Source organism: Podarcis filfolensis (genome assembly GCF_964270895.1).
Source record: "Podarcis filfolensis genome assembly, chromosome: 13".
Classification (NCBI taxonomy): domain Eukaryota; kingdom Metazoa; phylum Chordata; class Lepidosauria; order Squamata; family Lacertidae; genus Podarcis; species Podarcis filfolensis.
The window spans coordinates 22,295,145-22,319,639 of record NC_139615.1 but is presented as its reverse complement, the minus strand read 5'-3'; the positions used below and the strand labels follow the sequence as shown (position 1 = coordinate 22,319,639).

At 43.6% G+C, this 24,495-nt stretch overlaps 2 protein-coding genes across 3 annotated transcripts in view; both read left to right on the top strand.

Annotated features, from left to right (window-relative positions):
- Positions 1–686: 686 nt before the first annotated feature.
- LOC310746597 (erythroblast NAD(P)(+)--arginine ADP-ribosyltransferase-like) overlaps positions 687–24,495 on the top strand; it is a 420,131-nt gene continuing 396,322 nt past the window's right edge. Inside the window, exons 1-4 of one of the 2 annotated variants that reach the window (XR_014540760.1) lie at positions 687–938; positions 2,582–3,296; positions 4,106–4,141; positions 5,639–6,343. Coding sequence is in view for 1 of the 2 variants with exons in the window: in XM_083580525.1 (XP_083436651.1) it covers positions 867–938; positions 2,582–3,296; positions 4,106–4,141; positions 5,639–5,652 (837 nt within the window). In the remaining variant the exon portion in view is untranslated. Of the gene's footprint in view, positions 939–2,581; positions 3,297–4,105; positions 4,142–5,638; positions 6,570–24,495 lie in introns of those variants that run through there. The other variant, XM_083580525.1, reaches the window with a different exon arrangement.
- Positions 12,278–24,495, top strand: part of LOC310746573 (von Willebrand factor A domain-containing protein 5A-like) — a 28,963-nt gene continuing 16,745 nt past the window's right edge. The window contains exons 1-9 of the mRNA XM_083580460.1: positions 12,278–12,505; positions 13,337–13,462; positions 13,971–14,070; positions 15,433–15,635; positions 16,711–16,933; positions 18,434–18,606; positions 18,933–19,050; positions 19,811–19,983; positions 20,482–20,570. Of these exons, the coding sequence (XP_083436586.1) occupies positions 13,995–14,070; positions 15,433–15,635; positions 16,711–16,933; positions 18,434–18,606; positions 18,933–19,050; positions 19,811–19,983; positions 20,482–20,570 (1,055 nt within the window). The 5' untranslated portion in view covers positions 12,278–12,505; positions 13,337–13,462; positions 13,971–13,994. The remainder of the gene's footprint in view (positions 12,506–13,336; positions 13,463–13,970; positions 14,071–15,432; positions 15,636–16,710; positions 16,934–18,433; positions 18,607–18,932; positions 19,051–19,810; positions 19,984–20,481; positions 20,571–24,495) is intronic.

Sequence of the window (24,495 nt, the reverse complement as noted above, 5' to 3'; positions counted from 1 at the left end):
GTGATGCTTACCACCGAGATACTTTGTTTATTGTGCCGTGTATAAGCCTATATAAATAAATAAATCAGCAGATTTTTGAATATTAAATTTCCAAATTGATTGTGCCCCTATAAGGTGGGAGTTCCTGAGATTATATAGTAAGTTTTATTCCAATGTGACATGTCATATAACTTACCCTCTTCTGACTAGCTTGCTAGGCTGTCTGGATGAAAGACTGACAATGCATTGTTTTTCAGGTCCAACAGATCACCAAACAGGTGACTTAACCTTTCCTAACTGGCATGCCCATATGAGGCTGACTATCTTAGCTAAATTGGAGAAATTGCATATTTTGTGTACTGCTATTTGCTTTATGTATTTTGACCTGAATGGGTCTTATGACCATAATAAAGGTATTGATTGACAGACTGGCTAATTGAAAGAAATGATTCGCTACCTCATTACCATTTTGCTTGCATTAACTTGGAGTAGGCCTAAGCCTTGATGGTGCAAAGGAGCCATTTTAGGGAGCAGCATCAAGTACTTCTGAAAAAATGGACAAGCACATGGTCAGAGACCACTGAGATAATATACAATGTCCCCATGTCATGAGGAAGTGGCTTTATCAGCACACATGCTCTACCTATCTTGTAATCTTCCTAACGGCTCTAACTTGTGTCTTATGAGCTGTACTGTGGCTTTATAGCACCATGAAGCTACATTTGGAAGGCAAAGAGGGAAGATCCTCATTTGTCACAATACTGTCCCTTCAGTTTGGGTCAGGATTTCCAGATAGGTGAAAGCCTCAAAGATATCCACTGCTCCAGTCAACTTACATTACCTGACACAGTTCTTGTAGAACTGTGGACATACTGTGGGGCATCAGGATGGAGAACCCACAGCATGTTACATTTCTGCTAGTTGCTTTCATTGCGTCATCTGCTCAAGGGACTGCCGAGGTAAGTCCTATGTCCTTCCCTGCTTTGTGTGGCTATTGATGAACAAAGAATGACTAATTAGAGGAGGTGCAGAGAACCTTTGGCCCCTCATATGTTGCTGAACTACAACTCCCATCATTCCTGGCTACAGGCCATATTTGCTTGGACTGATGGGAGTTGTAGTTCAGCAGCATCTGGAGGGCCAAAGTTCCCCCACTCCTGAATTAGAGAAAGCTAGGCTTTCTCTAACCCAAGGATTGCCCCAAGTTTGGAAGGAATCTACTGTGGTAAATCTTGGCAGTGCTAAGGAGATGGCTATGGGCACTTAGGCCTTGCAAGAAGGTCCATGGGTTCAGCAAAAGTTCCCTATATCTTGCCATTGGATTAATATGTGATCAAATGCTTGCTCTTCCAGAGTCTTATTCTGTTTTACTTACAACTGATTCTTAAAGATGGTGAAATTGAGAGACAAACAGAATTTAGAAAGAGAATGGAGTATGCAGTTGTGAGCTGTCTCAGGTTATATGTCCCACGCCTCTTTCTTTTTTTTTTTTTTTTTGCATTATATGACTACTGACCAAACTAAGACAATAGCCTTTGTTGTTGTTTTTTGAAACTGTCTGGGTGGTGTTGTTAAGAATGAGCAGGCTGTCTAACGGGACTTTTTTCCAAGTCTAATACTCACCACCTATGCTGCTGCCATGCCCCCACTTTTCTCAGAGAAGGGAGATATAGGAGTTGATAGTGGAGGGTGGGTGAGAAGATGAGAAGTCTAACCTCAGCTGTACCTGGTGCGTCACACATCATTTCCTAATGTAATACACATCACCATGCTGGATTACAAGTCCCTGATTCTTGGCAGGAAATTACATGCAGGGCACATAATTTGGAAAAACAGAGCAGCAACAAGGTATCTCCTTGACTGCATATTCTTTATTTGTTTAAAGCATTTGTATTGCTCCTTTAATCTGAAGATCTCCGGATGAAGTACACAACTTCAGTAAATTAATCAAATCACATCTATAAAACCCATAAAAATATATGGCCAAAGTATATCACAGGTGAACCTCAACAGCAATCACAAAAAACCATGCTCCAAGCTGGTGTTTAACGGAAGACAATGTAGACATCAGCTGGATTTCAAGGGGCAGGGAGTTCCAAAGCTGAGGCAACACCACAGAGACCCGTCAATGTGTCTCCAAATATAATCTACAGTTCCTAAACATGATATGCATGCAATACCTCTCCTTGGCTGTGTGTGATGTGTGATGCGCATTATTACCTTCCAGGGACCATGGGGCTTTTAATAATGCTGCATCCCATTAAGTAATGATATACAGAGCATGTAAATTACAAACAAGGAGAGGCTCAGGCTCCTGCTCTCCTCTGAATATTACCCTTTCCAAAGCCCATTTTGGGTTGGACCAGTCTCCTGCTCCCGATTCAGATGAGGCCAGCCTGTTTGAATATTTTAAGCTCATCCATTCTCTGCTTGAGGTGAGGCCATGTGGTGGAGGTGATTCACCATTCAGCCAACAATGCATAGGATGCAGCCTCTTGTCTGCATAATGGACTGGGAGCCTTGTGTTGTGAACAGCAAACTGTCATACATGTTTACTGAGAGGCCATATGACTCACCTGATGCAATTATCAATTTGCTCCAGGCTGGCTCCAGTGAAATGTCAACAAATAGATCCCAACCGATATTGAACATGGCACATTACTCCCTCGATGACAAGTATGAAGGCTGCCTGGAGAGCATGCAGAGCATCCTGACGTCTCTCATTCTAAGTGAGCTGAATATGTCTAAGATCTATAAGGAAGCATGGGAGGAAGCACTGTTTACTTGGCAGGAGAACCAGTCCAAGTTATACCCCAAGAATATGGAAGAGCTCTCTGAAGTGGCTATCTGGGCATACACTGGAGCATACCCTTCACTCTACAGGAAGTTCAATGCTGCCACCCGCACAGCAGGAAAAGGGCCTAAGGAATATGAGGCCTACCCTTTCAAGTCCCTACATTTCCTCTTAACCCAGGCAACCCTGTCATTCAAACGAAAGGACCACAAATGTGTTAAGGTTTACAGGGGCACTGGTGTGAAGTTTTCCATCAATGACCTCTTCAGGTTTGGGCAGTTCACTTCCACATCAGAGAACTCGATTGTGGCCGAAGTGTTTCAGACTGTAACCTTTTTCAAATTGTTCACCTGCGAGGGGATTGATATAAGTGAGATGTCACTTTTGAAAGAAGAGGAGGTGTTGGTCCCTCCCTATGAGATTTTCAAGGTCACGTCTGTTGAAGACACCCCAGATGGCCAGACCGTAGATGCCAAGTCAGTGGGGACTTGCAGCTACCACAACTGTGCTTTTGAGGGGAAAGGTAACCAAATGGAAGTTACTGGGCTTTTCATTTTGTGGGGCACCAGTTCTAATTTCCCATCCCTCCCTGTCTGGGTTGGGTTTGGCGTAGTTGGGTGGGTGGGCAGAAGTAAATTTCATGAAGAAATTGGATGTGTGAATTTTTTCTTCATCCAATACCATCCTAAATGGATGAGGGAAAAACATGTTTTCTTTTCTGTATAGGGTATATAATCAGTTCTAAAATCCTCCTCCCACTATGAACTAGACCAGAGGTTCCCACTTTTTTGGCCTACTACCCCCTTTTCAGAAATTGTTTTACTAGTGGCCTCTGGAAATCTACCTTCTTTAAGCATTTAAAAGCCCATGGGGTGGGGCTGGTGTCACAGACCACCTGCCATTGGCCCAATAGGCAGGCAAGCCGTGATCTACATCCTGGGCCTGGATAAGGACAAAAAGGGTTCACCCAAACCCCTCACCTCCAGCACGACCGCCAGATTCAGGGGAGGTGTTGACCTGGTGGTTGGCATCAGGTAGGCAACAGATGAAACATGTATGAACAGTTTTTCAAAATTTTCTTATCTTCTTTCTTTATCCTTCCACAGCTCCCTTATTTTTATTCACCAACCTGAGGCTACTACCACCCCCACCGGATTGTTCTAGCACCCCTCAAGGGGCGGTATCACCCACTTTGGGAAACACTGAACTAGACAAATTGGAGAGACAGAAATACAGAATCTTGCCCCTTCTAAGGTTCTCAGACTATAAGATGGGAATTGGGAGAATGGTTGTTTAAAGGGGGAAAAATAATTCTCTCTCTCTATTCTATAGGTTGGGATAATAACCAAGCCTGTCCTGGACATCAAGGTACGTGACAGCCTGAGATGGAATTAAAACTCAGTGGTGGTGGTGGAGGGGATGACTAAAATGGATCTATATGGAGTGGTTTTTGGAATCCCTAGATTCCTTAGCCCAGGAAATGTTAGCCTGCAAAAGAAGATAGTTAGAGGTGGGGGCCATAGGGCCACATTCCTCCTGGGAAACCTTCTAGAGGCCGCATGCCAGTGATGGGAGGGTCCAAGAACATAAGTGGGCCGTGCTGCAATGGATGAGACTCTTACTTTTGTTCACTTGGCTCCATTCCAACCATGCAAAAAACCTGAGGTTTCTACACCCATAACCACACTTCTCGATCCTCCATCAGGCAAGCAAGAGGTACCAGCAGCCCAGTTCAAGTACACATTCCAGGAAGGCAAAAGCACTCATGAGCAAGGCTGGTGAGGAATGTGGCCCAGGGATGACTGGATAAAGAGATCCACAGAGTCACATTTGGCACGAGGGCCTCAGCTACAGTTCCTAGCATTCCCTGGGAAGAGAGATTAAACCTCTCTGGGAATTGTAGCTCTGGGTAGGGGATGGAAGTGTCCTGACAACTATCAGCACCCCTAACAAACTACGCTTCACAAATCCTTGGGTGAAGCCACAACTGTTCAAAATGGTATCACGGTGCTTAAGAATGTATGGTGTGAATGTGGCTTGTATCTTAACCCATGTTGTTCTTTTGTTAGAGGGATATGTCACGTTTCTCAAGAGCAGATTGCATTCTTCTTGTGTACTTGTGGAAATGCATCTCCACACTTTGCAATTCTAGAATCACAGAATTCTAGAGTTGGCTCCAAGGGTCATCTAGTCCAACTCCCTGCAATGCAGGAATCTCAACTAAAGCATCCATGACAGATGACCATCCAACCTCTGCTTAGAAACCTCCAAGGAAGGAGGGCCTACAAACTCCCAGCTTGTACTGTTCGACTCCTCTGAATCTTATGTTTATGACAAACACCACATTTCACAGTAGCTAGAGTTTAATATTAGTTTTTCAAGGAAGGGTAAAGAATAACAGCAATAGTCTCCATTAGCAAACTCACCATAAAAAACTCATGAAGCCATTGTTTCAGGCAGCAGTCTCCAATCTTCCTCCTCCCTGCAGACTCTCTGCCATCAGATAGAGAGGGAGGAGGAGAGAAATAGTTTATAATACACTTCATTGCTGAAGTCACTTACAGGCAGGTTAACAGCATATTCCTGTGGATTTTGCCCATTGTTTCCCTCAGGGCATTCCTCCATCATCAGGTTTTCTAATGCTCAATAAGTGCACCTTTATTTTCCACATTTGTAGCACACAATTCCCCCCTTTCTAAACATGTAGAATAGCTCTTGTCATGGAGCAAGAGCTACATTATTTTAGTTTGTAGGTGGACTAGCCACATTCTCTGCTAACCCTAAAGCTTTGCAATGTGAGACTGAAACCACATCAGGGTGTGCCCTACTAACTTTTGAATGCATCTTCTGTCTTTTCCTCCACAGTGCTGTATTTCTGAGACCTCATCATCCCAGTGATGTCAGGTTGTGGCCTGCCAAGAATTACGCTTTGCAAGAATCTCTGTGGCCTTTCCACATTGTCTATGTCTATATTTGTAGATGCAGGGTCAAGAATCTGAAGGAATGCTGGCCTCAAATGTTCCACAGCAATTTTATTTTCCCTTTTACAGGTAGCAAAATGGGGGGAGGGGAGAGATATTTCATCACTATTTGAGAATTGCAAAAAGAGGGCAAAGGGAGTGGGGGATGTAGGCCTTATTTGTGGCCAGTACTTTTTTTTCTAGAAAAATAGGTGCCAGTACTCACCATGAAGTTGTTGCAGTAAGTGTTACACTTTTTAACAAAAACAAAAAAGAGAGGTGGTGGTACTGTGTACACTAGACTACCCCCTGAAAAATGCACTGCTTGTTGCAATGCCCCTCTGTATGGCTGGCAGCGAAAATTTTTCCCTCTACCCCCCCCCCCCAACATTCTCTGGGAATGAAAATACATGACAATGACTTATGTTTTCCCCTTGGGCCATGTGGCAAGTGGTGGAAATGTTCTCTCCCCCTAACCCCAGTTTCAACCCAGATAATTTTTGGCTGAGCCTTAATCTAAAGACATGTGCATAAATATTGAAGACCAGCTAAAGCAGATTAACAGCACAATCCTATATATACATATCCTCTATATAAATATAGTATATCTGTTTACAGAGGTAAATCCCATTGAGTTAAATGGGACTAAGCAGGTATAGAATTGTACACTGATTTTCTTCTTCTTTTCTTTTGCTTTGCATAATAATCTCCTGCACAGCTTGACTTTGGGGCTTCGATTTGTAAAACCACTTAATCTGATGTGTATGAAATAATTTTCTGCATTATCTGTCAGGGTTTTGATATAACCACATAATAAAAAGCACTTTTAAAGACAACTTAAACTGGTGTGATTTTTCGTCTCTGGAATTTGAAAATGCCTGTTGCTGCTATGCCTCTTAAAGGAGTAAAAAGTGTGAGGAGGGTTTTCCTTTGGAAGGTTTGGGGGGGGGCATAATTCATAATCCCTAGTGTTATCTCACTGGGATTTTCAGGAGGTAGATGTTTGCCTATGTTACAATTGTGGAAAAAAATACCCGGGCAACAAATAAAATAGAGCATTCAAAACCCTACAGGCAGAGGTATTTAACTCCATTTGGTGGTGGAGTAGAAAACAAGCCTTTTGCCAGTACTGAGGGAACAGGCAGGTATACAGGGTAGGAAGGGAGAATTTTCCTCAATGAGATGGAGTAATTTGAGCTATCTCTCTGTTTGGAATTTTGCTTACTAAAAAAACCTACCTGGGTATACACAACCTGCCCCCTCTCTGCTTTTTTGGGTTTTTGTTTTTTTTAACCACAAACAGTATTGAGAGGCTTCAGAAGAAAGAATATTAGATTGCATGTGGTTGAAACAGGGCTTCTTTTGGAATTGTCCTGAGGTTATAGTTGGCCTTTCCAGAGGAAATGCAATGTAAGACCTTTATTTTTTTTAAAGTGTATTGTTACGCTCAGTGCTATTTTCTAAGTGTTGAGAAATTCCAGGGGCATGATGCTTACATTTGGTTCCTTTAGCAAAGGAGTCATTGGAGGCTTATTTGCATTTTGTAATTCTTATGTTAATTTACAAATATAACAGCTAAGCAACTCCAACAGCCAAATTCTAATACTACCTCCCACGTCAGATAGCCCCCCAAATTTTGTTAGCTTAAAGGTAAAGGGACCCCTGACCATTAGGTCCAGTCACGGACGACTCTGGGGTTGTGGTGCTCATCTCGCTTTATTGGCCGAGGGAGCCGCTGTACAGCTTCTAGGTCATGCGGCCAGCATGACTAAGCCGCTTCTGGTGAACCAGAGTAGCACATGGAAACGCTGGTTACCTTCCCACCGGAGCGGTACCTATTGATCTATTTGCACTTTTGCATGCTTTGGAACTGCTAGGTTGGCAGGAGCAGGGACCGAGCAAGGGGAGCTCACTCCATCGCGGGGATTCGAACCGCGGACCTTCTGATCGACAAGCCCTAGGCTCTGTGGTTTAACCCACAGCACCACCCATGTTTGCTTACAGTACCCTAATTCAGTTCTCCTTAGCCATTGTCTAGACATCATACCATTCTTAGGTATTTCAGGTATTTATTGGCCAGTCAAAAAAAAGAAAATAGGGAAAAAAAAGGGAAAATGCTCTAACAATCCGTTCCTATGGAAACACAATGCCACACTTGGAAGGAATAGATATTTTTATTGTGCTAACCCAGCACCTGTATTTTGGAACCCCCTGCTTATTGACACTAGGCTTTTGCTGTATTCTTTTCAGCGCCTGCTTAAAACAGGTTTGTTTAGGCAAGCCTATCCACACACGTAGAAGTCACATGCAAACTGGAACACCTAAATAATTGTACACCAGTACAAATGACAAGTATATTGTAACTATGTGCAATAAATGTAGAATGTTTATCAAGGCAAGCACATCTCTTTTGTCCCGGGGCCTAACTGCCCTCACACAGAAGTAAAAAAAAGAAAGAAAGGGATAATTCTTATGTACTGAGCTCCATGGGTGAAGAAGGGTGGAACACTAATATATTAATATAATAAATAGATAGATGGCGAGACTGAGTCAAGATATGATTAATAAACTATATGGTGAAAGAGGATTGCTGATGTATTATAGATGGGAGGGAAGTTTTCAGGCTGTGAGAATGAAGCAATATATCTATTTATTTAGAAAACTATTTAAATATCACCAGTTGATAAATACAGAGGTACCACGGGTTAAGTACTTAATTCGTTCCAGAGGTCTGTTCTTAACCTGAAACTGTTCTTAACCTGAGGTACCACTTTAGCTAATGGGGCCTCCCGCTGCCGCCGCCGTGCGATTTCTGATCTCATCCTGAAGCAAAGTTCTTAACCTGAGGTACTATTTCTGGGTTAGTGGAGTCTGTAACCTGAAGCATCTGTAACCTGAAGCATCTATAACCCGAGGTACCACTGTATATCATGGTAGTGGGCAACAATACATACAATAAAATGGAAAACATCATAAAATGGTAAAAAAGACCATTAAAATGAGTAGCTGATATATATATATATATATATATATATATATATATATATATATATATATAACATTAACAGTTACATAAACCTGTCTATATGAAAAGGTCTTGGAGAGATGCCTGAGAATGAAAAGCAAGGATGGTTGCTGAATCTCCACAGCACAGGACTGGTGACACTCAATGCCCCACTTCTAGTGGAGATCTGTTCGGCCTCTGTAACGTGGGAACAGCAAGTGGCACTGAAAAGTCGGCTAGGTTGCGAGAAAGACAGAGAGAGAGAGAGCAAGAGAGAGCGCATGTGATTTCATAGGAAATGTAGAATATTTGACAATTATGACCATAACTAGATGTATGCATTCTGCTGTGCGGGGGTGGGAAATCTTATGGTATACAGTGGTACCTCGGGTTAAGAACTTAATTCGTTCTGGAGGTCTGTTCTTAACCTGAGGCACCACTTTAGCTAATGGGGCCTCCTGCTGCCGCTGTGCCGCCGCTGCACGATTTCTGTTCTCATCCTGAAGCAAGGTTCTTAACCTGAGGTACTATTTCTGGGTTAGCAGAGTCTGTAACCTGAAGCGTATGTAACCTGAAGCGTATGTAACCGAAGGTACCACAGTAGTTCTAGACACAGTTCAATAGAACTTATTCCCAGGTAAGTGTGTACAGGATGGCAGCTTTAGTATAATGGTGATGCCAAATCTGTAGCAACCTTCACAGCAGCAACAGCTCATAGCAGGCAGGCAGCACTAGTGTCCTCTTTGTGGCAGTGGTTCTATGCTCCTTAGGCCCAAAAGGGATGCAGCAGTGGTAAGGCTGGGAAAGCTTCAGGTTGGTGGCAGCAGCCCCACAGGAGCATGCACACCTGCAGAGCCCTGCCACCAACTTGGAGCCACTGCACTGACCTTGCTGCCACCTCACCTCACCCCACCCCTATCCTGACAAGTATAGCACTACCACTCAGAGGATGTTACCACTGCTATTTCACAGTGCAGTCCTCTAAATTGCAGCCGAGGTCAATCCTGGCCCATGTACGCATTCAATTGGACATTTGCTAGCCCTCTAGTTATAGCACAGAGCTTTCCAGACTGTGTGTCATGACGTTAGTGTGTCTGCTGCAGTGTGCAGGTGAGTTGCGAAACGCTCCCCGCACTACTCCTGGAGCTGGAAAGGGGTTAGTATAACCTCCGGTTTGCTAGTAAACCTGAATTACTGTGTTGCGAAATGATGCATGTCTAAAAAGTGTGTCACCAACATGAAAAGACTGGAAAGCTCTGCTATAGCAAGTCACAAATGAGGGGTTTTATGTATGTGTGGATTAGGCTTAAAGCACTTGCTGTTTCAATTGATTTGTAATGCCAAACAGGCCCAAACATTCATTCACACTATGAAGTCCTTTATTTAGTTTTGCTTTCTTAGCAATATTTTTTTGCCTGGTTTCTGAGTACAGAGTATACCATGAGAAATCACTCACACTAGAAAAAGTTTGAAACTCCCCCCTCCCTCCTCTGCCCTGAACGCTTCTGTGTTTCCCTTCTGACACCAGCTGTGTCATTTGCTTGTTGGTATTATTAAATGGAGATGGCTGAGAGGCAGCAGCTGTGTCTAAGGGACTGGAGAGTTGCCGTACCTGATAATCAGCTATTTGGCAAAGTTCATTCCAAACTTAGTTTGTGCACCTGACAACACCTTTTAATTGAGCCTGTCGCCAGTGCTGCCTCTGACAATTAAGCCTAATTGCAGGATCTTGGCTTGGTTTCTGCTTTGGGGAGGAGCCCCTTTGGGAACCGACACTAAATGGCAAGAACGGCATTCAGGTAAACACAAGTTACAGTAAATGCCACTCACAAAGTTAGACCAGAGTTTGGGGCTGTTTCTCAATACAGATTAGAAAGTTTTAATCCAAGCGTTTGAGCTTGGGTGGTTTACTCATTTTACTTTATGTGAGGCCACTCACATAGTGAGGGCAATGGATACTTTGTGCTCTCTGACTCCATGTGTTAAAAGCAACCTGAATTCTGTGACTTGAATAAAGAAGGCAAATTCACACATCACTGCTTCTGTCCCATCTAATCCCCTCTCCCCACAAATAACCATTTTGTTTGTCCCTTTTTCTACCTGACCATTATAAGCGTATGTATGAAAGAGAAACAGTTTTATCATGGCAGTAAATATGATATGGCCACACATGGAGGTCACTGTAACTTGTTTTCTACATACCAGCATTGACCACTGTAACCACATTCAAGCATTACTTTGTTAACTCCAACACATGAGAGGGGGCAGTGGGGACCAAACACATTAGATCTGCCCCTCGCCATTGGTGTTTCTGTCACTTTTCAAGACATGGAAGGCAGCAATCTGAAGCTGAGAGACTTCAGAATCTGCATGGTGGGATTCTGTAGGAGAGAAGGAACTGCCGGAAATAGTCAAATTGGTTCTCTTTGTTAAATTAATTGCCTGAGCCAAGTCTGTTAAGCATCTCCTTGCATTACTGAAAAGAGCTGGCCAAGCACAGGTGTGTTGTCATAGAAACTATGAGCTCAAGATGCTTCCCAAAGATGGGGGCAGGCCGCTGCCTAATCCCCGGCTGGAGGTGATGTCATCCTGAGTGGAAGGAGAACAGCAGGCCAGGGTGCAGTCTGGTCTTATCTGGGGCTGGGAAGACATGGAAGCTTGACTTGCTCTTTGTGCAAAGAGTCCAAGGCTTTGTGTTTGCCCCCTGCCTCAAAACCTAACGAGGGAGAGAGAGAGCTGTTTGGGTGATAATGCTGCAAGCTCATCAAATGTATCCTCGGTCTGGAAAGCAGGCAGACTTATTATTATTAAAATTTGTATACAGCACTTCATCCAAAAATCACAACACAAAAATACAAAATGAGAACACAATGATCTATAATAAAACAAAAGCAAGAATAAAAACAAACCAATAATCCCACTTTCACAAACATATTTTAAAGGCCATAGAATCTCAACCAGCCAAATGCCTGGCTGAAGAGAAATGTCAATAATCTGCCTGCCTCAGCCTTAACTTTCATTTTCTTTTTTTAAAAACAAAATCAACTATTCAAAACAATGTTTGGCTGTTTGGGATTAGGACTCGTTTTGAAAATTACACACCACTTCCAGACAGGAACTTTTTCTGGAATCAGTGCTGCTCACACAGGCAGGTTTTCCCCAGCACCCAGACAGCACTGTCAAAACAGTGCCAGACAGTGCTAGCCTGCATTTTAATCTGGATTGCCCCCCCCCCCACAGGAAGCAAAATGAAAATATTAGGAGGCATTTGCTCTAAAATGCTGGTGAATTTTATTCCACAAGCTGATGTGGAAATTTTGGGGACTGAGTTTAAGATTAGAACAATGGGAAACCTAGGAGACATAGAGCTGTACTTCCCACCCTTTTCAAATGCTGTAAATGCAGCTCAGTTCTGCTAGTCTCCTTCCTTTCTCTGCCCATCCAAACCTTCCTCTGCTCAGGATGGGCTTTGTGGATTTTAGTTTTTGTGATGAGCTGCTGGTTTGCCAGGAGAGGGAGCAATTTTCCAGATGACATTGGAACATTGCTGCAGTCATTACTCTGGAAAGCAGACTGTGACTGAACTATACGCGTGCATTTGGCAGGCATTCCCAGACGGGGGTGGGGATGAGACTGGCTGCAGTGCTGATGCTAATGGCGTCACAGGAAAAAAGGAAGCACTGTAGCATCAAAGAGCGTGCAACATCCCTGGAGTCTGGTTGCAGGGAGAGCTTTGGAGCCTCAGGTGACTAGATCCTCTGCCTCGCTGTGAGTATAACCATTCCCCTGCATGGAGTCCCTTTGAATTCTGAGTCCTTCCCATTAATGCTGCACTAAACAATCTTCATGGCAGTCTAGAGTCAAGACCATCTCATCCTCTGCATATGTAGCTCCACTGCCCCATTCTCTTCATCATGCAAAGCTTCTTCTCTTGAGAAACTCAACCCCCAACCTACACTTGCTCTCCAAAACTACTGCATTCTGAGTTTCTCTGGAAGGGTCTTAGAAATGTGCCTTGCCCTCCATTGCAGCAAGACCCTTCATCCTGTTACTGCTTGCTTGTTCCAATGCGGGAACCTGCCTTATAAACTGAGTGAGGCCACTGATCCATTTGGCTCTGTATTGTCTACATTGACTGGCAGCAGCTCTCCAGAGTTTCAGGCTAGGCGTCTTCTCCAGCCCTACATACAGAAGCTGGGGATTAAATCTGGGTCCTTCTGTGTACAAAGCAGATACTCCGCCACTGAGGCAAAGCTCTTCTCCAGCCATTATTATAGGACTGATGGAAAGAAGCAGAAACCCTTACCTCCTCCTATTGCCTGGGCATCCCTTAGAAATTCCTGAATGTTTAGTAAGAATCCCTTGAGCCATGGAGACTGGTGCTCAGTCAGACCATTTTAACTCTTCCTGTGATTGAGCTGCTCTCTCCCTCTTCCTCCTCTCTGAAAAGACTGGTGATTAAACGTGCAAAAGTATATGGCTCTACTTATGCATTCAAAACAATACATTGAAGAGTTTGACTTGAGGAGAGGGAGGAGGCATGCTAGTCTCACCCCCCACGTCGGTGCACATGATAGACCCTCCACCCCTGTTTTCCAGGGACAGTCCTGAATTTACAGAAGCCGTCTCAGTTTCCGATTTGATCCCACTTTTCTTTAGGATGTTCTTATTTTCATTGGAAAAATGTTGGAGGGTATGGAGTTATTCGACCCCTGAGCCAAGAAGGTAAATAACAATACAACCTTTAGAAGACATCTGAAGGCAGCCCTGTAGAGTTTTATTATGTTTTGATATATGTTGGAAGCCACCCAGAGTGGCTGGGGCAGCCCAGTCAGATGGGCAGGGTATAAATACGTAATAAAATTGTTATTGTTGAATTGGATGTCCCTATTTTCATTGGAGAAATGTTGAAGGTTATGACATGACCATCCATGCTTGACTGATGACTCTTCCAATTCTGCAGTTCTATGATTTTATACCACAGGGAGGCTTGCTGTTACTGGAAGTTGCCTTGCACACACTTTATGAATTGTATGTGTTTTGTGTATATATTGTAACATATTTTTGCTAGGCCTGCCCTAGCAAATTCATTAATGTGGGTGTTGTTTCTGTTTTTGTGTGGGAGAAAGACTCTGCCATGTCTGTATGCAGAGAGATGTCCCCATTTATGTCAATCAACAAAGCAAGGTCAATCCATCTTGCAATGCATGCTGCTTAATTTGCCTCACCACAGGTACGGCCTCTTCCCTTAACAAAGATGGATGAAGACGCGTGGAATGAAAGGCCTCCACCACCAGAAATGCCAAGCAGAAGACTAGGATATCCTCAAAAAGGTAGGTTGGGGCAGTGTTTCGGATGTGTGTGTGCATGCTTAACTGTGCACAGGAGTTGTGGTTATTGGCTTATGTAATGCGGTAGAAGAGCTGAAAAAACTTCACATCTGGCAACCAAGACACACCTTTGGTTTCAGCTAGTACATGGGTAGACAAGTCTAAAAAACCCAGGACACAATTTTTTTACAGCCCTCTAGTGTCTATAGTGGCTCATTTACCAGAAGTAATGTATTTAGTGTTTACTCTGGAAGTGTATATTCGATTCTGACCAAACTAAGTCTCCTGATGTAAATTGTGACTTAGGAGGCTTAGTTTTTCTTTTTAACCAGATGCTATCTACTGTTGCCTTACTGATATTTCTAATTATGCTTTAAAGATATCTATACACTGATTTATAATTTTTTTTGGTGTAAACTGGTTTGATGTATTTTATGAAAGTGTGGTTTATAAATATTCAAATAAATAGCCTGCTCAGGACCAGGTTCCTTGAGCATGTCTCCTTATCTCATAGTTTTCCAGTAGGTCACTGCAGCCTGCGGGAGAGCTGCTTCTTTAAGTTCCAAAGATCTCAGACTCCCACTTCACAGTAACTGGGAGAAGGGCTTTTGGTGTGGCTACTCCTATTATGTGGAATGGCATTTCTGTGGAGATGTGACATGCAGTGCCGGATTTACGTATAAGCTAAACAAATATAGCTTAGGGCCCCACTCTCTTGGAGCCCCCCCAAAAAATTAAAGGAAAAAACCTCTGGATGTACATTTCCAAAATATAAGATAAAAAACAAATAAAATAAAACCTACATACAGCAACATTTCAGTTCAACGATTACTTTGATAAAATCCATATTTTGTTATGTGCAAATGGCTTTAGATACTTATTAGGTCCATAAATTGCCATAGCATATATTCAACACAAAAAAAACAGTGGCAGTTTGTTGTTGGCTAAGGACAGCTGGACATATAAAGGGCCCCATTACCTTCAGTAGCTTAGGGCCTCATCAAACCCTGGTGACATGCACCCCCTAGCTGCACTTTTCAGAAACAATTGAAAACTTTTTTGTTCTGACCAGTGCTTCCCCCACCCCCTAAAATAATGTTTAGGGGTACTCTCATTTTGACTCAAGAAAAACACCATTTTACAGTTCAAATCGGGAAAAATAAATACAGTAAATCGGAAAAAAGTACAAAGATTCACAAAATGTTTAGGGGTATGCGTACCCCTGCGTACCCCCAGAAAAAAAGCACTGGTTCTGACAACCTTTCCAGCAAGGGTGTGTAGGTTTTTGCTGTGGATGTCTGTCTGCTTTGTAATGTACTTAAATGTATCCCTCTTTTGAAGCTCTTTGCTGTTTCTGTGCCTCAGTGCCCTTGCAAAGCATCTCTGTAGCTGTGGCGATCAAAGGCTTCGTGGCAGATGTTGTGTCTGAACTTCATTACAAGAATGAGGAGAAGATCCCTCTGGAGGTTGAATTTGTCTTTCCCTTGGATGCTGATGCTGCTGTCTACGCCTTTGAGGGCCTAATGGGTGAGACAAAAATTGAGGCCCAGATCATGGAGAAGGAACAGGTGAGAGGGCTCAAGGTAGTGTGGGAGGTTGGGGTGGGGATGGAGGTTCTGGGGATGCTGAAGGCCATGATTGGCATGTCTCCAAACCCTTTGAATCAAGAGTTTTAAACCATTGTTTAAAAATGTATTTATTGTACTTATAGGTCATCCAGTAACAAAACGTTCTCTAGGCCGCTTGCTGCCACTTGCAACAAGCAACAATTTATGCACTCACAGTCAACAAACAACTTCAGCACAGTGGAATTAACCAGCAATCAATATATAAATTATTGACTAAATTATTGACTGAATTTAAATCCCATCTCTCCCCCCCCCCGCCAAAAGTAGCTCAGGATGGCAAACATACTCACAATTTAAAAAAAAAATTCAGAAATGATTACAAAGCAGTGGTACCTCGGGTTAAGTACTTAATTCGTTCCAGAGGTCTGTTCTTAACCTGAAACTATTCTTAACCTGAAGCACCACTTTAGCTAATGGGGCCTCCTGCTGCTGCCGCGCCGCCAGAGCACAATTTCTGTTCTCATCCTGAAGCAAAGTTCTTAACCCAAAGTACTATTTCTGGGTTAGCGGAGTCTGTAACCTGAAGCGTATGTAACCTGAAGTGTATGTAACCCGAGGTACCACTGTATTCTAAAAACAACCATTGTTAAAAACCACATAAATAACACTTAATGCACAGCATGCAGCTCCCTCTCCCTTTTGTTGTAGAGAAGTATGGTAGGGTTGCCATATCTTGAAGAGCAAAAAAGAGGACAGCCCAAGATGCTGCCAGCCCGAGCTGGGGAAAGAGGCGTGCGGGGATGCGGGGATGCCTCTGCTGCACATGTGTGCCTCTTTCCCCAGCTCAGGCTGGCAACAGCCATGGTGTGCAGAGCAGCCTGAGCTTTATGACTTTATGATAAGATTGAAGAAATCAGAAAGGCATCAGAGGTGAAATTAGCAGCAACTCCCCTCCAGACAAGTTTCTGGCTGCCACTGTGACCCCCACCTTATCTATTTCTCCTTGCCCTTGTCACATCTCTTTCCACCTTTTCACATCTCTTTCTTTTTCTTTCTGGTCTCTCAACATCTTCAGGCACAGGCATTGTATGAAGATCGGTTGGCCGTGCTCGAAGCATCTGTGTTTTTTGTGAGGGACCCCAAATCCAGAGACATTTTCAAATGCATGCTGGGTAATCTTCCACCAAGTGGAGAGGCCACACTGAAACTGTGCTATGTCCAGGCACTGGCTCCCGAGCCGGATGGTGCAGTCCGCTTTGTCCTGCCAGTTGTGCTGAATCCTCGCTATGCACTTCAGGGTAAGAACCAGTAGCTGCTAATCTTTGCCCCAACAAAAAGCCTGCTTTCAAGATGATTGACTGTGTCCCAATTGGCTGCCAGGTTAAGCAGCTGTGTGTCCCATGGCTACTCACACTTCTTCCCATCCATCTGTCTCGAAGGACAATGGAGTGCACCTCCAGGGGTGAAATCAAGCTGCTTTGTTAGCAGCACTGAAGTGACCTCCTCAGGGTGCAAGCCTGGGCAGTGTGTGGTTTTTTAAAAATTGTACAAGGGAAGCCCTGCTGTCATCAGACTGCCTTGTAATTGGATTCTTAGGGTTGTGGATTCTAAAGTAGACTATTGGTCCAATCTGGGTCATGTTCCGCCTGGGTAGGGAGAGTATTGCACAAGTGGGGCTCTACCATCCAGAAAACCCTTTCCCTTTCAAACTGGGCATCTTTCCCCTCTGCAGGACGGTCTGCATAGCCAAAAGAAATGTCCATTTGCAGGTGTGGTTTGAATCCAAACCTGGTCTACAAATGGACAGCTTCACAGGGTCTCACTTCCAGTATCCATCAGTGGATGGGCACTGACAGTGAGTCCCATTGCCTGCACTAAGGAGTTTAAACTGGTAGACCCCCTCGTACAGCTGATCCCAGTGAGACTCACCATTGGTATTGAACAGATCATGGCACTGTCGGCGAGCCCTACTTGCCAATGAGCAGTAGAATGCTTTAAGCTCCTGATTGTTCCTTTGCAAGCTCATCTTTTCTTGCTCCACATCTGTTGTCAGGTGTGGGACAGATAGTGGGAGTGGGTCAAAATGGTCTCCTGTTGCAGGGATGCCAACTTGAATAAAACATTAGGGGGGAGGAGTAAGTTCCGCCATACATAATCGATCACAAGACGTGGCACATGCATATCATTTGAATGACAATGCTTATCAACTTGGGGAGGGCTGGCCCCTCAAATATTTCATGGAGGAGGGGACTGGAGGGACTTCAGCCCCTGGGAGTTGGCTCCTGTGCTGCTATGCCTGTTTTGACCCACAGGTCAGAAGTTCCCTAAGCCTCATCAATGCTATTTGTATCTTCCCCAAAACTCCACCAATCCAGTTTCTCAGGCTAACATTTGCCTTTGTCATGGAACTACCAAGGGCAGGATTCTGCCTTGATGGACCTGAGGGAACATCTGGAAATTGGAGAAACTATTGTGGGCACCACAAAATATCTGTTCCACAGAAGAAAACCTGCCAGTCCTCAGAGTCTCCTTTCCCAAAGAGGCAGAAAACAGCACCTGCAAATAAACAATACATGCCAACCTCCCGCCCACACAACCAGGTAACTTGCTCAACAAAACAACACAAAACTCACCTGAAAACATTTTTTTACAATTGAGAGGGGCAGGGGCTTGGTGGGCATCAAGGACACATTGGTTGAAATCCTGGATGTAGGACAATTTTTCAGAACTTAGTGTATACATCTGAGAAGGTCATTTTGCTCATGTTCTCTCATGGCATTGATTGTGTCCCTGTGCAGGGTCAGAAGAGAACAGCTTCATACAGGACATACCACGAGTGCCTGAGAGGGAGCTCCCCTACAAGCTCAGCCTCAGTGCTACACTGCATTCTCCATATGGAATCTCTCATGTGAAGTCAAATTGCACCCTCACACCCCTGCAGTATGCAACAGAAGACCACACTACAGCCCAGGTAAAGGATGCTGAGGTGGGGTGGTATTCAGTGCTACTCAGAATAGATCTACAGAAGTTAATGAACATGACTAATTAGGGTTCATTAATGACACTGGGTTGACTCTGAGTAGGTCTGGGTTTATGTCAGCCCATAGTGAAGAGTTGGCATTAAGGGCTTTCAGGAAGAGCATGCTTTTCTTCCTGAAGGCCTGAATACAACTTGACCTTATAGGTTCCCTGTAAAGGGAAAACTGAGCTGCTACTGCTGCTGGAGTCTTTTGGAACTAGCATGATGTCATACCCAGGTTTCAACTCTTGCTTTTGCTTATCGTACCCCTGCCAAAGATTTCCCTCACTGAAGGATACTGCCTTAATCGAGATGTGGAGCTGCTGATATATTACAAGGAGGTGGTTCATAAGCCCAGTCTCCTGCTAGAGGTTGGGAAGCCAGGAGCAGATCCAGGTGAGCAAGGGCTAGAGTTAAGGATGAGCAAATCTGTCAATTTCAGTTTCTTGTTTTCCTATCTAAGTTCAGTTCACCACTTTTCTGCATTAGTTTACAATTATTTTTACTCACAGTAATTTTTTTAGTACAGTCATACCTCGAGTTGAATGAGCTTCGGGTTGAGCGCATTCAAGTTGCGCTCTGTGGCAACCCGGAAGTAACGGAATGCATTTCTTCCGGGTTTCGCCACTTGTGTATGTGCTCAAAATGACGTCACACGCATGTGCGGAAGCAGCAAAACACGACCTGCGCACACGCTGACGCATCTTGCGTTCCGTTCGGGATGTGAATGGGGCTCCAGAACGGATCCTGTTCACATCCCGAGGTACCACTGTACATTTTCCTAATGCACACTTTATTTTGAAAGCATTTCTACCCATATAATACATTTTTCTATGCTGTTTTTACTAAAAAAATGTGCATTTTAATGCACAATTGATCCAAATGTATGCATTCTGTACACTTTTTAAAATGGAGAACTGCATTGCATATTTGCGAGAAGTATGGATTTTGAAATATAGCTGCATTTTGGTTCGTTTATTGTATCATGAACTGCAAATAACTGAATTCTTCCCCATCCTGGTGGAAAGGGAGGTCTTGGAAGCAGAGCTTGGGCTGGGTACATGAAATGCAGCTTGTCCAGCACAATGACTAGGGAACAGCCTTGGGTGGAAATGTCTGCTTACTCCAATCTCTTTTTCCCTGTCTCATAATACAGGTTCACTGATGGGAGACCACGTGCTTTTGCTTACCCTGTATCCCAGTCCTCCTGCCCCAAAGCCAGGCCTGAATGCAACAGGCGAATTCCTGTTCTTGATGGATTGCTCTAGCAGCATGAGCTACAGCACCAGAAGTAACTCTGAAGCCACAACCCGCATTCAGAGTGCCAAGGTGCCACCTGGCTAAATGAAAGGGATGTGTTGGAAGAACCTATAGCCAAGGGAGGATGATATGTTGGTTTTACAGGAGAGGAGATTAAAGGGAGGTGGTTAAATTCACAGCCATAGATGACTAGATTGCATGCAGACTGAACTTCCAGTTTCAAGCTGAAATTTTCCATTACTCATTTATGGAAAATACATGGGATGGGGTATCCCTTTCTTCCTGCTTGACTATGATGGATGTTTTGTGTACCTCTTGCTTCAAGAATTAGAGTGGCAGCCAGTTTAATGTAATTCCAGACAGGCTGATAAGGACTATTTAGGGTCCTGACTCTCATGGGTAGAATAGAATTTGGTCCTATAGGCAAGGTGAGATCAGATGGGCAGAGAGTGATGCATGGAAGTGTATGGGTCTAGGTTAGGACTGAGGGCTTTATTGCTGAGACAGTGTCAACAGTCTAGCTTGGGACAGCTAGGTGACCCAGGGTGACAATACCTTTTGCCTTAGGAGACCCTGATTTTCCTATTGAAGAGTCTTCCACTGGGATGTTACTTCAACATCTATGCATTTGGATCGTCCTATTACTCATTCTACCGGTAAGTGACCAAGTATTTTTTATTTATTTTGTTGAATTTTCACCCTGCTCATCTTCCCAAAGGAAGCCCAGGATGACCAACAGCATAAAAAGATACTATGCATCATAAAACAACAATAGTACTACATAATACCATCCACTTGTCCTCCCTTCTCCATCTCTTGCTTTCTGCAGCTTTGCTTCCCTTAATTGGTGTTCTTCAACCTTGAGTTCCCAGATGTTGTTGGGTTACAACTCTCAATGGCCAGGGATGATTGGAGTGGTAGTCCAACAATATATGGGACCCAGGTTAAAGAAGGCTGCCTTGAATACAGCTTCCAGTTTATCAATGTTTGTTCCTTTATTTTTTTACTCCTCTTCCTACTATTAATTTGATTTCTTATTTGCCCTTCATCATAAGATCCAAGGGTGGGTTGCAACCATGCAAACATACAATATTAAAATTGGTTAAAACAATTTAGTCAACTAATATACTGCTTACTGTATATAAAATATCTCAATGTAGTTTGCAGTATAAGGAACCAAAGATTCTAAAATATCAAAATCTCTAAAACATACATGGGGGTGTAGAATAGACCCATTGAAATTAATGGACCCTAACTTAGTCATGTTCATTAATTTCAGTAGGTGTACTCTGAGAAAGTTGACTACTACCCACAAGGTGTAGGGTTTATCTCATTGCTCTCTGCTTTTAGCAATTTCATGGGGGGGGGGCTGAACAAAAGGTCCTAGAGGGGCCTCCACCTCCTTTCCAAAGCTGGGAAAGAGCCCTCATATATCTTTTCCAAAGCCCAGCACCTCACTTGCAGGACTTGGGGGAGGTAGCATTAGGGCTGGTGGGGGAGATCAAATGTTCCCAAGGACCATTAAAAAATGCCTCAAGTGGACTTCCGGAGGCGGCGCGACCGGTAATGGCTGCCTTCTCCGAGTAAGGAGAAGGGAGCTCCGCTGTAAACGGGTCGTCCGCTACGGCGAAGCGGAGACCCATTCAGGAAAACCACAGGTGGCAGAAGCCTGTGGTCTCGGGACCCGGCGGGCGCCAGAAGCAGCCCCCAAAACGCTGAAGGGACCCCGTAAGGGGCTCCGGATCGCGGAGGGGGTAGCGGCGCTGTGGGTCGTTGCGCAAACAGCGAAGTGAAGCCGCGTTGCTGTTGCCGGTCAGCGCTGTCCTTTCTTCCTGCAACTTTTCTGAACTTTGGAAACTACAACCCGTGAGTAAATTTGGACATTGAAAACTTCCTGAAACTTTTGTCAACTTTCTGAAACTTTTTGAGAACTTTATGAAACTTTTAAAACTTTTTTAAAAAGTTGAAATCTGGCTGAAAACGGAGTGAGGATAAGCAGGAAGCCCATCTCCCGCTATACTGAACTTTAAGCAAAGAGCAGGAGGAGTGGAGACAAAAAGTTATGCGTTAACTAAATGCTGGCACCCTGTTAAAGCAGTTTTCTGAGTGAAAGACTTTGAGCTATTGACTTTTGCTGGTCATATTCGGGGTGCATTGATATCCTTCTTCTGTGGCACCAGTGGATTATAAAATAAATAAGAATCTCTGGTGCTGGAGCTGCCTGGATGAGCACCAGTTTGCAACTTTGGATACATTGAATTCAGGTTTTGAAACATTCTGAGTTGGAACTGGATACTTTGAAACTGTTGCAGTCAAGGCACTGTAAGAAACACTGTTTTGTTTTAAGTTTTACTCTGCTAAAAATAATACATTGTGGAGGCGATAGACATGGATTTAAATTTATAAGTCTAACTTGGATTTGATCTTTTCCCTGAAGACGTATTAAGCTCCCTCTAGAGGATTTTGGACTTACAGCAGTGACTTTGTTTTACTTTCCCTTTCCCGGCCTCTGTTTGACTATTGTATCTGGGACTCTGCTTTCTCATGGGAACAACTTGGATTGACCTTGGATTACAGATAACTTTGGAATGAGTGGCGCAAGGAGAAGAGGAAGGACTAAACAAACAACTCTAACTTTATCTGCAGCCTCACAGCGTAGATCTTCTGTGCCGGCCTTGCCTTCCACTTTGCCTCCAGACATAGAGGCGGCCTCCCTAATACAGGCAGGGGAGGGTGAGACAGAGGAGCTGCACCTGGGAGATATGGCTTCAGGGACAAGTAGCTCTGTCTTGGAGAAAATTTTGGAGAAACTGGAGGCTCTGGACAAGAAGGCTGATTTGCATACAGCTAAAATTGAACAGAACACAGAAAGCTTGAATAAGCTGACTGGACAAGTTGCACAGAATGCCCAGTCTATTGGAGAATTAAAGGAGGCTGTAGGTGAAAATCGTAAACTGGCTGAAGATACTAGTCAAAGATTGGAAGAACTTGAGAAAGAAGTAAGACCACTCAGCAAACAAGTTGGAGAACATCAGATTTACTTTTTGATGACAGAACTGCGAAACAGGGAGACCAACTTGAGGATACGGTCAATACCAGAGGTGGAAGAAGATAATTTTATTGAATTTCTAACTAAGGAATTTGCCAAGTTTTGGAAGTTAGAGGAAAAAGACTTTAAAATTGTATCTGCTTTCAGGCTTGGCAGAGTCAGAAGGACAGAGAAGCCCAGAGATTGTTTGATAACACTGAGATCAAAGGAGGAAAGGGACAAGATTTTGGGCCTGCACTACGAAAAGTCACTAGACATTTTGGGCAAGAGAATTGAAATCTACAAGGACATTCCTAAGCAGTTGCTGGACCTTAGATCTAACTACACGGAATTGGCAAGACTGTTGAGAAGCAACGCAATTATCTTCAGGTGGGAGTTTCCACAAGGATTATCCTTTACCTACAGAGGGAGAAAGATCAAAATCAAAACAGTGGAAGATAGAGACAAGTTTTTGGGAGCACACGGAGAAGACCTCCACAAAGGACTTGGATTGCCAGCGCCAGAACTTCCAGGGGAGCCCGCCCCCTCGGATCCTCAAGGACCGGAGAACAAGGTACCACCCCAGAAAGAATAACCAGACCTATCCAGGATGTCTCTGCAGCTTTTGAGCTGGAACATAAATGGCTGTAACAGTCCCGAAAAAAGGTCTAAAATTTTTCATATTTTAAAAAAGGAACAATTGGACATTATATGCTTACAAGAAACACATGTGATTAGGCTCCATAGAAAGGTGTTAATAAATAAAAGGCTTGGTCAAGAATTTATATCATCGGATACAGTTAAAAAGAGAGGTGTAGTGATCTATGCAAAAGAGAGCCTTTCACCAAAATTTCTCTTTAAAGATGAAAGTGGAAGAATCCTCGCAATAGAAGTACAGTATCAAGGAGAAAAAATTTTGATATTAGGAATTTATGCTCCAAATGAAGGAAAATCGGATTTTTATAAGAAGTTGCACGAGACCATGCTGGATTATCTGGATTACAACAACGTCATCATGATGGGGGACATGAACGGGGTCGTATCAACAAATATGGATAAGTCACAGAACCAGAACATTACTAAAGAGGGAAGACTACCTAAGACCTTTTTTGAAATGACTGACAATATGGACTGGGTTGACATCTGGAGAGTTAGAAACCCCCTGGGAAGAGAAGGAACATTCTTTTCTGAAGCTCAACTGACTTGGACACGAATCGACCAAATATGGATAACTAGAAGTCTGGCACCTAAGGTGAGGAAGGTGGAAATCTGCCCCAAAACATGCTCCGACCATAACGCCTTGAGAATGGATATGACATTGATCCCAATCGGCTCCTTTAGATGGAAGATGAATGATGGCCTGTTTAGAGACCAAAGAATTGTAAAGAAGGCCCAAAAAACCTTAAAGGACTATTTTGAGATTAATTTGAACACTACGGTGGAAAAAAGAACTATCTGGGATGCAAGTAAAGCTGTGATGAGAGGGTTCTTGATTCAACAGAATTCCTTAAAGAAAAGACTGCAAAATGAAAAGAAAGATAAAATTCTGGAAA